This window comes from Pelobates fuscus, chromosome 4, assembly GCF_036172605.1.
Source record: "Pelobates fuscus isolate aPelFus1 chromosome 4, aPelFus1.pri, whole genome shotgun sequence".
In the NCBI taxonomy this organism is placed as follows: Eukaryota; Metazoa; Chordata; class Amphibia; order Anura; family Pelobatidae; genus Pelobates; species Pelobates fuscus.
Window position 1 is genome coordinate 266,966,490 of NC_086320.1, and position 17,671 is coordinate 266,984,160.

Sequence of the window (17,671 nt, forward strand, 5' to 3'; positions counted from 1 at the left end):
GACCATAATGAGATGCAATGCCTGATGTATAATGAGAATGACATTATTATGTGATGATCAGATGCATGTATGATGTGAAACATTAGATGATGTCTCAATTTAATGCCTTTTTAATGTTTTAGTCTGTTAGTATGTATTTTATGTCACTTGGAGACCATATCTCCAGAAGGATGTTAATACTTTGGAGAGAGTTCAGAGAAGGGCTACTAAACTGGTTCATAAATTGCAGGATAAAACTTACCAGGAAAGGTTAAGGGATGTTAACATATATAGCTTGGAGGAAAGACAAGACGGGGGGATATGATAGAAAATATTGAAATACATGAAGAGAATCAACACCGTGAAGGTGGAGACTATATTTAAAAGGAAAACTACCACAACAAGAGTACATAGTCTTAAATTAGAGGGGCAAAGGTTTAAAATGAATATCGGGAAGTATTGTTTTACTGAGAGAGTAGTCAATGCATGGCCTTCTGGTTAAAGTGGCAGAGGTTAACACAGTGAGGGAGTTTAAGCATGTGTGGGATAGACATAAGGCTTTCCTAGATATATGAGACTAATTGAGAGTATTTTGAGAATTGGGCAGACTAGATGGGCCAAATGACTCTTATCTGCCGTCATGATTGAATGCACTTTATAATTTCATAATCAAAAACATGTTTGTGTTCATTGCATTGCGGATGCATTTTATGAGGTCAAAATGAGATTTACTTACTTTCCTCTGTCATTTCGTTCTAGGTGATATTCTTAGTGCATTATCTAATGTGTCAGGAAGAAAGCATCCATCTACTGTGCATGTTAAGCAGTTGAAACATTGCCTCCCTAACATGGCAATAGTGCTCCATCTTGTGACCTCCCAGGTATTGCTCAGTTTCCTTCTTATTTGTAGCCATGAATAACCAGTGCCCTTTTTGGTTTGTGTGAAAAAAACAGAAAAAAAAAAAGAAAAAAATAAACTTTTTGAAAATATTGTGCCGAAACTATACAGCGCTGTATATTATTCCCTTCACTACCAAGTGATATGAAGAAAAATAACAAACACCACACTGAGTATATTGGGTGTCCCGTAAAGTTATCTATTTGTTGTTTCCATAGGCATAGATAGCACATTAGTTTATAAAAAGAAAAAACAAAACAAAAAACTTTTGTTTAGATAGGAAATAATTTAAATTTAATGTACCAAATAATGATCTTGCAGATAAGAAAATAAAATTGTAAGGAAATAACACTTTTGAATATGTTGTGTGTATATATATTATTTATATAATATACTATTTTTTTTTATTTTTTTTAATGGCCATGGCAGCACTATTTATAGACAAACTCCGTCCACCACTCCCATTCGACAGAAAAGAAAAAAAAAATCTCTAAAAATACCTCTCCTTTTTTTCTGTTCATACTCCCTAAGAAAAGTTTTCCATGCATTTTATCATGTATGTATACAGTTGCAAGAAAATGTATGTGAACCCTTTGGAATGATATGGATTTCTGCACAAATTGGTCATAAAATGTGATCTGATCATCATCTAAGTCACAACAATAGACAATCAGTCTGCTTAAACTAATAACACACAAACAATGAAATGTTGCCATGTTTGTATTGAACACACCATGTAAACATTCACAGCGCAGGTGGAAAATGTATGTGAGCCCTTGGATTTAATAACTGGTTGAACCTCCTTTGGCAGCAATAACTTCAACCAAACGTTTCCTGTAGTTGCAGATCAGACGTGTACAACGGTCAGGAGTAATTCTTGACCATTCCTCTTTACAGAACTGTTTCAGTTCAGCAATATTCTTGGGATGCCTGGTGTGAATCGCTTTCTTGAGGTCATGCCACAGCATCTCAATCCAGTTGAGGTCGGGACTCTGACTGGGCCACTTCAGAAGGCGCATTTTCATGTCACGAACCAGGTAGTGACTCAGTGCTGAAATCTGTCCCTTGAGCGTAGAGACCCCTAGGCCGGCTACAAAACCATCCTGCAAAAAAGAAAGAATATCCGGGACTGATGCTCTGGCAGGATCCGAACCCTGAATGGAATACCAGGACCTGAAATAAATTCTTGCTGTTGACAAGCAGACCGAAGACAGAAGAACGTCACACAAGCGGTCTGAAAATCCCTGTTCTTGGAGGATCAACCTTGCAGCAGCCATGCCGTCAGGTGGAACATTTCCAGGGTTTCTATGGGAAGAGTCACATGATTTATTATGTTGGTAGAGATTGGGAGAGACCAACGTGAGATCGTCACATTTTCCACTTCTGAAAACCATCTACTGTTCGGCCAGAAGGGCAGGATGGCTAGAATCCTTGCTTTTCTCCCATCTTATCTTCTGAACAATTCTCGGAATAAGAGCTATTGGAGGGAAAACATGACCCAAGTTGTAGTTCCAAGTGATCGATAGGCCGTCTAAGATGTCTGGGCAATCTTGTGCTTGGAGAGAAGCAAAAGTTTAAACTTTTCTGTTTATTCTCGTGGCAAAAAGGTCGATATCCGGAAGGCTGAAGCAGGTAACCAATTCCAAGAAAATTTGGTTTGATATGGACCAGTCTGCCTGAGACCAATGACGTCTGCTGAGGTCGTCTGCGATTATGTTCAGAGACCCTCTGATATGAGTAGCTGAGATCGCGATCAGTCTTGATTGGGACCAAGACTGCATAAGTAGAGCTTTCTAGAGCTGAGATCGCGATCAGTCTTGATTGGGACCAAGACTGCATAAGTAGAGCTTATGTATGCATAAGTAGAGCATAAGTAGAGCTTTCACCCTTGTGCCTCCTTGGTGATTTACATAAGCCACTGCAGTGGCGTTGTTCGACTGGATTCTTACAGCCCGATTGGCGATAACTGGACTGAACGACTTTAGTGCTTTCCATACTGCTTTTAACTCTCTGAAGTTTGAGTTAGCGGTTGCCTCTTCCCTGTTCCAAATACCTTGACAGAACTGAGAACCTAGATGGGCGCCCCAACCTGATTGGGAAGCATCTGTGGTTATTATAATCCAATGTTTTTGTGCGCAAGAGAGGCCTTTTGAAATGTTGTCTCTCCACCAATTCAGTTGTTTTTTTACCGCTTTGGATAGGTGAAAGACAGAGGATAGATCCTCCTGCCGTCTTGGCCATTGAGAAAGAATGTCCAATTATAATGGTCTTAATTCCGCCTTTGCCCAAGCCACTGCTGGGATTGCAGAAGAGAGGAGTCCCTGTACATGCATTGCTTCCCTGATGGAGCTTGAGTTTTTCTGCAGACTTGACACGGCTTTGTAAATCCTTCTTTGTTTCGACCTTGGAAGGAAAAGATACAGGGACTTTTATTCCACCCGAAGTCCCAGGAATTCCAGACTTAATGAAGGAATCAACTTGGACTTTTTGAGGTTTAGGAGCCAACCATGTTCTTTCAAAATTTTCATTGCAATGTCAAGGTGTGGTCTTAGTAGCGTTTCTGATTGGGCTTTCAGGAACCAATCGTCCAGGAACTATAGTGATACCTCTCAGACGCAAAGCTGCTGCTATGGGAGCCAGGATTTTCGTAAATATACGAGAAGCCGATGACAGGCCAAAGGTTAGCGCTTTGCACTGAAAGTGGAGAATTATTCGCCTTCCCGATAATACTGCAAATCTGAGGAACTTCCTGGAGGACTCTCATACCGGTACATGGAGGTAGGCATCTTTTAGGTCTAACTTTGCCATGAATTCTACCTTTTGAAGGATGTGTGTGACAGACAGAATATTCTCCATACACAACTTTTGATACGGGATACAAGTGTTGACCTTTTTGAGGTCTAGGATAGGTCGGAAGGATCCATCTGGTTTTTGCACCAAGAACAGGTGAGAGTAAACTCCCTTAAATTCCCATTGTTTGGTTATCTTCTCTGACATCTTTGCGTAAAAGCATAAGAGATTCTGCCAGGAATGCTTCCGATTTTTGTATTGACGGATAACTTGACAGCAGGACAGATGGTTGTGGTATTGCAGAAAACCTGATTTTGTAACCTTCTGAACTAGATTTTAGAATCCAACTGTTTGATGTAATCTTTTCCCATTCGTGAGCGAAGAACCGAAGGCGTCCTCCAACTCTCTTGGCGTAAACATTTTCTCTCTTTATCTTGTCTGTTGAGATCCTGTCTAGACCATTGACTGCTGTTTTCTCCTTGTTTCTGAAATCTACGAAAACGTCCTTGGTAACGAAAGGAACATTGACCCTTGAACTGATATCATGTTTCAGACATTTGTCTAATAATGTCTTCCAAAGGTGTACCAAAAAGCTTGTTCCTCTCAAAAGGTAGTTCACACAAGGCTGCCTTAGAGGCTGAATCAGGTATCCATGTTCTTAGCCATAGTGCTCTTCTGGCTACTGACGACAAACCCATAATTCGGGCGGATAAACGTAGAATTTCATCAGAGGCATCCGATAGAAACTTGTTAGTTTCAGGAGGAACACAAGCTGAAGCAATGTCTTCACACCAACCTACGTATAGAGGGCATATACTGAGGCTGTGTTTTCACAGCAACGCATAGATAGAGCATATAGAGAACACACACTGAGGCTGAGTCTTGAGACCAACTCATACATAGACAATATAGTGGATACATATACTTTGGCTGTGTCCTCATAGTAACCCATACATAGAGCATATAGCGCATACATATACTGAGGCCGTGTCCTCATAGTAACCCATACATAGAGCATATAGTTGCTAGTTATACTTTGGCTGTGTCCTCATAGTAACCCATACATAGAGCATATACTGGACACACTGAGACAGAGTCCTCAGACCAATTCATACATAGAGCATATAGTGGATATATACCACAAACCAGTTCATGTACAGATACTGAGGCCCAGTGGTCTCATATGCATGTGGTATATTTTCTGCCACTCTCTAAAAAAAAAGAAAGCTTATTTACTATAATGCACAGATAACAGCAATCAATGCCACATGCCTTGATAGAAACAAGTGTCTGTGTGGACTTAGAGTTAGCTTTTAAAACCTGTCATATACATCTGTGTACTTTAATCAGTCATCCAGGAAAGTGTTCTCTTACCTTGGATATTTCTCTGTCTTCAGAACTGCGGAATTACAGCAGACTTTATACAGCCAGGATATCCATTATTAGCACTCTTTTACACAATGCCTCCTTGCATTATCAGCACTCTTTTGCACCAAGCATGTATAAACTTACCTAAATGCTCACCACACAAACATCCTAAATGTGACCTATTTGTTAGAGGGAAGCCTAATGTAAGCAGCTGGAAGGGACTGAAAGAACAGAGACCCAGGTGCCTATACTAGTTTTAATCTAAATTACTAATGCACTTACCTGAACAGCTGCATGCCTGTGTTTCAGTGGCAAAATGAACAACTGACAGCCTTAACTGTTTAAACTATAGGCTTTCATCTGTCCCCTATATGCTGTTCATCATCACCAGTGGGAGAAGGTCTAAATCAATCCCCAGACAATGTGGAATACATAGAAGAGGCATACCCAGGTAGTCAGCTTATGGGAGTGCTGATTACTGGGTCTTCAGGGATAAAGGCTTAGACTTGGCTGGGCCTCATGTATGCAGTGGACTGCTGTTATCCCCTCAGGGAGAGAGATAGGTTAGACTCCTGGTTGCTGAAGGAGGTACCCAGGGTGGCAACTCTTACAGATGTGCAGTTTGCTGGATCATCAGGGAGAAGAGGCTGAACCCTGAGCTGGCTTCATGTAGACAGCAGATCACATTCATCCCCTGAGGGGTTACCCAGGCTAACGACTCAGAGATATGCTGTTGCTGAGTTTTCAAGGATAAGATGCTGAACCCTGGCATGCAGTGGACCATTTTCATCCCCTGAGTGAGAGGTTGGGTCCGACCCCCGGTCACTAAAAGGGGTACCCATGCTAGCCACTTTTACAACAGTGCATTGCTAGGTCTTCAGGGCTCAGAGGCTGAACCCTGGCAGGGCTACAAAAATATTGTCTGGTGAGCATAAAATAAAAATCTAGACCTGCATAAGCAGACTCCTTCCAAACTGCTGTGAAGGACTGGAAACAACACTGTCTGTTTATACCAGTTTCAAAGTTCTATTTCCTTTCCTTTCTTCTGTGAGGGGAGGAGCTAATGCATGAGTAAATGCTGCCATGATTGATCAGGAAAATAGTTTTAGTCTCTTTGGGCCAATGAGGTATAGCTAAAACCCATTTATGCACTGGGTCTTTGTCCGGATTAACCATCTAACTTTGGGAGAATCCGTAGTCATTTGCAAATTAGCCAAAAGCAGAATGAATAAATTATTGACATCAATTCTTGGGCTTTCAACTTTTGTGGGCTGCTGGCTGTAGGAGACTTATAGTAAGTGTAGTACTGCAACCAAATGGAAGACCCTTTTTGCTTGGCTCCCAACATTCCATTTTTCTAATAGACACACTTTTATTTAAGGGATGTGATAAAAGCAGGGCTTTTAAATGAACATCTAAGTGACTTAATGACCTGCTTCTGACAAACTTCCTCATATGAGAGAGCCTATTCAGTGGTTTCACATAAACATGTTAAAAACATCAGGCTATGCGACAAGGAAATAGAAGCAGAGTTCTTATTTCTTTTATCATGTGTAGCAGTTTCACTCAGGTGTCCCATAAAATGTTATTGGATATGCTAATGTACCTTTAATTGGAGTTCCTGGGCTAGCTGAATTGGTTTAGTGATTTACTAGTCTATTAATAATTAAACCAAACATGTGGATAGTCGCCAGCCTGTAGCATTCATTGAAATCACAGTGATCAGAGATAGCAACATTGACATGTTTCTTGGGCATATACTGTAAATTAATAATATGCAGAAATACGAATTAGCATTAAATTAGAATCAGAGTCTGAGTGTCAGGACTTTTTAATGTCAGTCCTGATGTCCTTCACTACACTTAGTAAGAAATAAAACTTGCAAAAATTGCTGAATGGAGAAACGGTCTGATAAGCTAATATCAGCTCACCAAGCGTTAGAGGGCTTTTGCATTTTAGGGTAGACCTGCTGACATTAGCCAATGTGCTGCCTTGAGCAACCAAGTTCTGCCTCTTATTGCTTATAGTCCTTCACACCTTGATGCCAAAGTGTATACCACGTGGTTCCCATTCAGAATGTGACATTGCAGTACAAAACAGATATGCTGATTTAATCCATTTTGTGTCTTTAAAACTAAATATATATTTTATTTATCTTTTCATAAGGTATTCCGATCACAAGTCGTGACTGAGGAGTTTTTATACAACTATGGAACTTTGTTAGTAAGTGAATAATTGCTCGTTAAAGTATTGTGTTGTATAGAAATGTTTTCACTTTGTTTACATAGTTATATAGGCTGAGACAAAGACTTCAGTTCAGCCTTTCTCACATTTATTTTGCTGTTGATCCAACTGCTTTCCAATCTCGTAACAAATTAGGAACAAAAATGCTTCTTGAGCATAGGGAGGCAGCCAGATCTCTCATTGGATCAAGAAGCTGTAAATCCATATATTAAAAATTATATATCTAAATATTATGTTTTTGCAAAAATTAATCCATGTCAGGGTACCTTGTATTCTGGTCCCTCGGGCACAACCTGGGGGAGATCTGCAGATATGTTATGGACTCCCTCATGACTCAACTTGCTTCTCCAATGTCCCAAATGCCAGCTGCTGTGACTCCACCCCCTTCTCTGACTAGACTCATGTGCATAGACGTGATGACGTAAATCACATCACACAACGTCCGTATCTGCATTTTTGCATGTTTTAGGGGCTTGGCTACTTAAAGGGACACTATAGTCACCTAAACAACTTTAGCTTAATGAAGCAGTTTTGGTGTATAGAACATGCCCCTGCAGCCTCACTGCTCAATCCTCTGCCATTTAGGAGTTAAATCCCTTTGTTTATGAACCCTAGTCACACCTCCCTGCATGTGACTTGCACAGCCTTCCCTAAACACTTCCTGTAAAGAGAGCCCTATTTAGGCTGTCTTTATTGCAAGTTCTGTTTAATTAAGATTTTCTTATCCCCTGCTATGTTAATAGTTTGCTAGACCCTCCTGTATGTGATTAAAGTTTAATTTAGAGATTGAGATACAATTATTTAAGGTAAATTACATCTGTTTGAAAGTGAAACCAGTTTTTTTTTTTTTTTCATGCAGGCTCTGTCAATCATAGCCAGGGGAGGTGTGGCTAGGGCTGCATAAACAGAAACAAAGTGATTTAACTCCTAAATGACAGTGAATTGAGCAGTGAAATTGCAGGGGAATGATCTATACACTAAAACTGCTTTATTTAGCTAAAGTAATTTAGGTGACTATAGTGTTCCTTTAACCCCTTGAGGACGCAGGACGGTTCAGGACCGTCATCGGCATTTTTGCGTTGCCGACCGACGACGGTCCTGAACCGTCCTAAATTTAAAATGTACTTACCCGATCGCCGTCGTTCCCCCGGCGGCGATCGGCGGTGCTCCCGGTGTGGGGAGACTGCCTGCAGCCCAGACAGTCTCCCCATGGCGGTTTAGGACCCCTGGGGCCATGTGATCGCCCAACAGGGCGACCACATGGTCACAATAGGTGTCCTAGACTCTGCCTGCAGGGGGACTGTCTGTGCTGACAGGCAGTCTCCCTGCTGCTGTAAAATCATAAAAAAAATTAAAGTTATAGTTAATAAAAAAAATATATATTATTATATATGTGTATATATATGATATATAGACATATATTATACCTATATAATATATGTCTATATATCATATATATAATGTCATGCTAAGTGTATTTTTATATTAATATGTACATATATTAATATAAAAATACACTTATAATTAATTTGCACACGTATATATATATAATAACTATATATATTGTATATATATATTATTATAAAATACGAATAATAAATAATTTAAATTAAATTAAAAAAATTAAAAATAATAATAAAAAATTGAAAAAAAATTATATATCTATACGAAATTTTATTCTAACTGTATTTTGATATTAATATATATATATTTATATCAAAATACACTTAGAATGAAATTGTATATATATCTATGTATATTTAAATAAATAAAAAGAATGCGAACTATTCATATGTCGATATACAAAATTACATAAATAATTATATAAATATACACGTAGACTTCAAATATATAAATATGCATATATATTTAAATTCTACGTGCGTATTTAGGTAATATTTTGACATAATTAAGTTATTTTATTGATTGCAATTTAAGGGACCTGCCTGCCAACCCAGGCCGAAAGACCAGAGAATTTAATTTGCTATCACTGTATTTTACCCTGTAACGTTCTACGACACCCTAAAACATGTACATGGGGGGTACTGTTTTACTCGGGAGACTTCGCTGAACACAAATATTAGTGATTCAAAACAGTAAAACATATCACAGCGATGATATTGTCAGTGAAAGTGACTTTTTTTGCATTTTTCACACACAAACAGCACTTTTACTGATGATATAATTGTTGTGATACATTTTCCAGTTTTGAAACACTAATATTTGTGTTCAGCAAAGTCTCCTGAGTAGAACAGGACCCCCCATGTACAGGTTTTATAGCGTTTTTGAAAGTTACAGGGTCAAATATATAGGTCAAATATTTTTACATTGAAAATGGCCAGGTTGGTTAGGTTGCCTTTGAGAGCATATGGTAGCCCAGGAATGAGAATTACCCCCATGATGGCATACCATTTGCAAAAGAAGACAACCCAAGGTATTGCAAATGGGGTAAGTCCAGCCGTTTTTAGTAACCACTTAGTCACAAACACTGGCCAAAATTAGCGTTCAATTTAGTTTTTTACTTTTTTCACACACAAACAAATATGAACGCTAACTTTGGCCAGTGTTTGCGACTAAGTGGCTACTAAAAAAGTCTGGACATACCCCATATTGAATACCCTGGGTTGTCTACTTTTAAAAAAATATGTACATGTGGGGTGTTATTTAGCAATTTATGACAGATAACAGTGTTACAATGTCACTATTGATACATTTTAAAAATGTATGTTTTGAAACCGCAATATCCTACTTGTACTTATAGCCCTATAACATGCAAAAAAAAAGCAAAAAGCATGTAAACACTGGGTATTTTTGAACTCAGGACAACATTTTGAATCTATTTAGCAGTTTTTTTCATTCGCTTTTGTAGATGAGTAAAAGATTTTTCACATAAAATTCAAAAAACGTGTATTTTTTTCAATTTTTCATCATATTTTTTCATTTTTTTTAAATTAAATTAGATGAGATTATATAAATAATGGTATGTAAAGAAAGCCCCTTTTGTCCTGAAAAAAACAATATATAATTTGTATGGGAACAGTAAATGAGAGAGCGGAAAATTACAGCTAAACACAAACACCACAAAAGTGTCAAAAAGATGCCTGGTCGCAAATGTACAACATCGCAAAAAAAGTCCAGTCCTTAAGGGGTTAAATAACGAGTTGCCCTATAGTTAGCTAGGGCTTAGTTCTATGCTCTTTTGTGGTTATTTTTGATACTCAATAATGCGTTATATACTTCCTATTGTCTATCTGGTTTTGATATTGGCTGCTTTTGGCTATTCTCCTATCTGTACTCCTTGACACTGCTATTGTTCCTCGCTATTACTGATTTCAGGATTCCCTGACTTTGGCTTGTCCCTGACTATTTTCCGTTTGCTTTCTTAAAGCCCGGTATACATTTACTCATTTAAATTTATAAGGTCCGGTATATATTTACTCATACTTCTATTGGGTTACACTGTGTGTTGGGCCTCCCTAATTCTTGACATTACAACAGGGCCTTATGAACCATGCAGGTGTAAATCGCCAAGTGGCTTCCTATGATTCTAAGTTTGAGAGTTCCCATGCTTTGCAGACGTTGCTTAACCAGTCAACAACCCTGCAATCAGAAGGGCAAATGTTTCCAGCTGTCCGTATATGGGCTGAGTTAGAAATATGCTCCTCTGGTACTTCCTCTCATGTAACTTCACCTATATGTGACGGTGGAGCTCCTGTTATTTGTCCTGGTTTTCTTAGCCAAATAAGTATACATTTCGAATTGCAACTGATGGCCTATCTCACAGAGCCAAAATAGGGTTTATTATACCACTACTTATTTATAAAGCATTGGTGTGGGTAAATCCTTTGTGAGTAAATGATAGGCCCTTGGTATGTGACTTTCGTAGACACCTTTAGCAGAACATCTGATCCTCCTGATAGGAAAGCAAATGTAGCCTCATTCGTTTAAAACCGGGTTATAGATTTTTGGTTGATTGTGCATTAGAATTAAGATGAAATTATTTAGACACTCTATGCTGTCTGGTCAAGTAAAATTAGCTGGAAGCTGTTTTAAAATAGTTCTATTGTAACTTCTCTTTTTTCTCTGGGACATGTAAACATGTTATTGTCATATACACACAATTCCTTTATTTTTGTGTGTACATCTTTTTAAGGTTAAGAAGCTTGTTTTGACATTCTATTGCAAGCATAAGTGGCAAGTCTATATACATATATGCTTACACGTACACGTAACCAATTGAAGTACTTATTCCGAGTACCACAGTTATTGCCTCCCGAGTTAGAGGGTGTGGCATAAACAAGTTTTAATGAGAAGAGTAGCTGCAGCGTAAGGAAAAGTCTCCCCAGCTGGAGAATAGAAGCCCCACAAAAGTCTCAGACATCGGCAGAATACTAGAGATAGATGTGTTGTGTATGTATTGCTTTAAAGGACCACTCTAGTGCCAGGAAAACATACTTGCATACTTTCCTGGCACTATAGTGCCCTGAGGGTGCCCCCACCCTCAGGGTCCCCCTCCCGCCGGGCTGGATGGAGAGGAAGGTGTTAAACTTACCTCTTTCTCCAGCGCCGGGCGGGGAGCTCTCCTCCTCCTCTCCACCTCCTCTTTGGCTGAATGCGCATGCGCGGCAAGAGCCGCATGCGCATTCAGCCAGTCTCATAGGAAAGCATTTACAATGCTTTCCTATAGACGCTGGCGTCTTCTCACTGTGATTTTCACAGTGAGAAGCACGCAAGCGCCTTTAGCGGCTGTCAAAGAGACAACCACTAGAGGCTGGATTAACCCAAATATAAACATAGCAGTTTCTCTGAAACTGCTATGTTTAGAAAAAAGGGTTAACCCTAGATGGACCAGGCACCCAGACCACTTAATTAAGCTGAAGTGGTCTGGGTGCCTATAGTGGTCCTTTAAAAAGGGTTATATCCACTTAACTCGTCTCAGAATACCAGAAAACTCCTGCACCTAAGTTCCTCTTGTGTCCAAAATATAAGTTATCAATTATAAGTACGGAGGCAATTGTACATGTTCTGATCAAAATACAACGTAAACAAAACCTGGAATTTGCGCTATGTGCCTGTTAACCTCTTTCATATTACGTGCACCCACACTTAATATATATCATTTTGTTCAGGAGAAACAGGGCTTTCATTTCACATCAAATATTTACATAAGAAGCATAATTTAATATAAATAAAATGTAAACACATTTGGTTAATTAAGAAATGTTTTTTTTTTAGTTCTGCTTTGCATTTTAACTGTGAATGTCATAATACCGTTGACTTTTACGACAATAAAATTCCCATATTTGTATTCAGCGATGTTTAACGAGTACTACAGAACTTCCCCTCCCCCATTAACAGGTTTAATGGTGTTTTGGAAAATTACAGGATCAGACATAGCATGTTACATTTGCAGATTAGTAATGTTGCCTTTGAGATCATATCGTAGCCCAGGAATGAGAATTACCCCCATTATGTCATACCATTTGCGAAAGTAGAGAGCCCAGGGTATTCAATATGGGGAATGGCCAGTCTTTTTTAGTAGCCACTTAGTCACAAACACTAGCCAAGGTTAGCTTTCATATTTGGTTTTGCATGAAAAATGCAAAATATGTAATATATTATAAGTGTATTTTAACATAGAAACATAGAATGTGACGGCAGATAAGAACCATTCGGCCCATCTAGTCTGCCCAATTTTATTTAAATACTTTCATTAGTCCCTGGTCTTATCTTATAGTTAGGATAGCCTTATGCATATCCCATGCATGCTTAAACTCCTTTACTGTGTTAACCTCTACCACTTCAGCTGGAAGCCTATTCCATGCATCCACTACCCTCTCAGAAAAGTAATACTTCTGTATATTATTTTTAAACCTTTGCCCCTCTAATTTAAGAGTCATTTTGTTTTGGTAATTTTTCTTCTTTTAAATATAGTCTCCTCCTTTACTGTGTTGATTCCCTTTATGTATTTAAATGTTTCTATCATATCCTCCCCGTCTCGTCTTTCCTCCAAGCTATACATGTTAAAATCCTTTAACCTTTCCTTGTAAGTTTTACTCTGGCCTTGGGTTTTTACGTCCAAGATGCATTATCTTGCACTTATTCACATTAAATGTCAGCTGCCACAACTCTGACCATTTTTCTAGTTTAACTAAATAATTTGCCATTTGGCTTATCCCTCCTGGAACATCAACCCTGTTACATCTTAGTATCATCAACAAAAATACATACCTTAACATCAAGACCTTCTGCAATATCACGAATAAAAAAAAAACATTAAAGATAATGGGTCCAAGTACAGATCCTTGAGGTACCCCACTGGTGACAAGCCCATGCTTTGAATATACTCCATTGACTACAACCTTCTGTTGCCAGTCACTCAGCCACTGCCTTACCCATTCAACAATATTGGAATCCAAACTTAAAGATTGCAGTTTATTGATAAGCCTTCTATGTGCAACAGTGTCAAAAGCCTTACTGAAATCTAGGTAAGCAATGTCTACTGCACCACCCTGATCTATAATTTTAGTTACCCAATCAAAAAAAATCAATAAGATTAGTTTGGCATGATCTCCCTGAATTAAACCCATGCTGTCTCTGATCTTGAAATCCATGTGTTTTTAGATGTTCAACAATCCTATCCTTTAACATGGTTTCCATCACTTTCCCCACTACTGAAGTAAGGCGTACTGGCCTATAGTTGCCAGACTCCTCCCTATTACCTCTCTTGTGAATGGGCACAACATTCGCTAACTTCCAATCTTCTGGGACTACTCCTGTTAACAATGATTGGTTAAATAAATCTGTTAATGGTTTTGCTAGTACACCACTAAGCTCTTTTAATAGCTTTGGGTGTATTCCATCAGGTCCCATTGACTTATTTGTTTTTACTTTTGACAGTTGAAATAGAACCTCTTCCTCTGTAAACTCACGTGTAATAAATGACTCATTTATCCTTTTTTTTTTTAACGGAGGTCCCTTTCCTTCATTTTCAGCTGTAAATACCGAACAAAAATATTCATTGAGGCAGTCAGCTAGACCTTTATCCTCATCTACATACCTTCCTTCTTTTGTTTTTAATCTAACTAATCCTTGTTTTACTTTTCTTTTCTCATTTATGTATCTAAAAAAAGTTTTGCCCCCCTTTTTTACTGACTGTGCTATTTTCTCTTCTGTGTGTTATTTAGAAGCTCTTTTAACTTGCTTAGCCTCTTTCTGCCTCATCTTATAGATCATTCTGTCTTACTCACTCTGGGTTTTTGTTATAATTAGTAAATGCTAACTTTTTGTTTTTTACTATTTTGGCCACATCTGCGGAGTACCACAGTGGTTTCTTGAATGTTTTGCTTTTACGGACAAGCCTAATGCAATTTTCTGTTTCCTTCAGTAGTGCAACTTTTAAATAATCCCATTTCTTTTGGACTCCATTTAGATTGCTCCAGTCTGATAATGACTCCTTTAAACATATTCTAATTTTAGAAAAGTCTGTTTTTCTAAAGTCTAAAACTTTTGTTTTTGTGTGGTGTGACTCAGTCACTGTTCTTATATTAAACCACACTGACTGATGATCACTGGATCCTAAACTTTCACCTAGTATGGCCTCTTTACGAGTTGGCTCCTCAACGACTTGTTTTAGAGACAATCCCAGTAGGGAGTTTAGAATATGTGTGCTCCTGGCACAAGCAGCTATTTTTGTTTTCCAATTCACATCAGGAATATGAAAGTCACCCATGATGATAACTTCCCCCTTCATTGTCATTTTAGCTATTTCCTCAACTTGTAGATTATCTAACTCTTCAATTTGTCCTGGGGGCCTATAAATCACACCTACACGAGTTACTGTGTGATTACCAAATTCTAACGTAACCCAAACGGACTCTATGTTCACCTCACTAACTTTTATTAGGCTAGATTTTATGCTATCCTTCACATACAGGGCCACCCCTCCCCCTTCCCTGTCTTCCCTGTCTTTTCTATATAAAGAGTACCCTGGTATTGCTATGTCCCAGTCATTTTTCTCATTATACCATGTCTCAGTAACAGCGACTAAATCTACACTATCAGTTGCCATTATTGCCACAAGTTCATGGATCTTATTCCCTAAACTGCGAGCATTTGTAGACATGACTCTAAGCTTATGATTGTTTAACACACTTGCTACAGACACTTTCTGTCCTTGTTTTGGGGGGCAATTATATTGATGTTTTATCACCCTCCCCCCCCCCCATGCTCCTAGTTTAAGTACATCCTAGCAAAACTTCTGAACTGCTCACTGAGAACATTTGTTCCCTTTTGAGAAAGATGCAAACCATCTTTTTAGTACAGTTTAATTCCATTCCAAAAAGAGCTACCATGAGAAATAAAGCCAAATCCTTGCTTCCAACACCATTCACCAAGCCACAAGTTAAAGTCCCTAATACGCATCTGCCTGTCGTTCTGAGTGTTATGCACAGGCAGAACTTCAGCGAATGACAGCGTGGAAGCAACCTGCCCTATATCATTGGCAAAAACACTAAAAAATTTCCTTAACGTCTGAAACCTCATTGCAAGCCAAGTCATTTGTCCCTAGATGGACAAGTACATCCAATTCCCCTTCCTGCTTTGCTCGCTTAACAATATTACAGTATTGTGAGCAGTAGCTCCGGGAAGACACCTCACAAGACCACCATTGTCCATCTCCACACCTCTTATGATGGAATACCCCAACAACAACTGCTTTCTATTAGGCCTCTCCAAGCCTCTCTCCACAACACCACTAGCCTCAGTGCCTCTCTCCACAACACCACTAGCCTCAGTGCCTCTCTCCACACCACCACTAGCCTCCGTGCCTCTCTCCACAACACCACTAGCCTCAATGCCTCTTTCCACAACACCACTAGCCTCAGTGCCTCTTTCCACAACACCACTAGCCTCAGTGCCTCTCTCCACAACACCACTAGCCTCAGTGCCTCTCTCCACAACACCACTACCCTCAGTGCCTGTCTACATAACACCATTACACTCTGAAAGTGCAGAAAATGAATTATGTAGAGCAACAGACTGTGCAATATTCTTTTTATCCACAACTCTAAGTCTACCAGATCCTACAGTGATCCATCTGCCATTCCTAGGATGTCTCTGCGGCAGTGGCTTTGCAGCAGTTCCAGCCTGAGTTTGTTTACCAGAAAATTTAAAAATCTTAGACTTCAAAAATACAATCTCCTGCCGCAAGATATAGAACTGTCTACAGATTAGACAGCAACCAAACCTCTAAAAAGTGGAACGTGAAACAAATGCATAGCAACTATTACACTGAACTAAGCAGGGCCGGATTAACATAGGGGCTGATGGAGCTGCAGCTCCAGGCCCAGGCCCATGGAATAGGCCCATTGATTTAAAAAAAAAAAAAAAAAAAAATTGTTTTTTTTACATTTTTTTTTCACACACACACACTACTCTTAGGGATTCCACCTTTCTTTTATTTTATTGGAACAGTCAGTATTTGAGGTTGCCTGGCTGGTGCCAATATTGCAGTGATACTGGCAATACAAATGCTGGTATTTTTCTCAGTATAAACAAGAGATTACTCTGCAATACCAGCAATGGCCAGTAGGGGTCACTGTATGTGGAGACAGGCAGGGATAGGAAGTTCCAGCATATCCCTCCCTGCCTATCTATACTCACTGATCTGCAGGGGTGCGGCTACAGAGAGTGCAGACAGCAACAGGAAGTAAGGGATGGGGGAAAGGCTGCAAGGAGACATACACTGAGACACTAAGGGACAGTGGGAGACATTATGGCAGACACTGAGTCACTAAGGGACATTGGGAGACATTATGACACAGACACATGGGGACACAGTGTCCCTAGTCTCCCAGTGACCCCTAGTCTCCCAGTGTATAGAATCCATCTATAAAGAAGAATCAAACTAAGTAGTTTTTTGGTGACTTTACAGCATTTTCTCTTATGTCACTCCTTGTGATTATCATCATGTGATGTCACCCATACATATTTAATTATGCAAATTAGCAAGGCCAGTATGTTTTTCCAAGAAAGGTGGCAACCCTAACTACTTTTCACATACTCTTACTTAAGTATGGAAACTTAAGAGGGATGTATGGGAACAAAACTTGTGTGGACTGGCTGACAGTATAGTTGAAGGGACACTATAGTCATCAGAACAACTACAGCTTATTGAATTTGTTCTGGTGAGTAGAATCATTACCTTCAGGCTTGTTGCTGTAAACACGGTCTTTTCAGAGAAAATGCAGTCTTTACATTACAGCCTAGTGATATCTTCACTGGCCACTCCTCAGATGGCTGTTAGAGATCCTTCCTGGGTCATTGCTGCCTAAAATGCATCTAAACATTCAGTGTCTCCTCCCTCTGCATGCAGACACTGAACTTTCCTCA

The 17,671-nt window shown here is 39.2% G+C and overlaps 1 protein-coding gene across 1 annotated transcript in view; it reads left to right on the forward strand.

The window, feature by feature from the left end:
* Positions 1 to 17,671, forward strand: part of ULK4 (unc-51 like kinase 4) — a 953,247-nt gene that overhangs the window by 337,261 nt on the left and 598,315 nt on the right. Inside the window, exons 23-24 of the mRNA XM_063452087.1 lie at positions 739 to 860; positions 7,202 to 7,258. Of these exons, the coding sequence (XP_063308157.1) occupies positions 739 to 860; positions 7,202 to 7,258 (179 nt within the window). The remainder of the gene's footprint in view (positions 1 to 738; positions 861 to 7,201; positions 7,259 to 17,671) is intronic.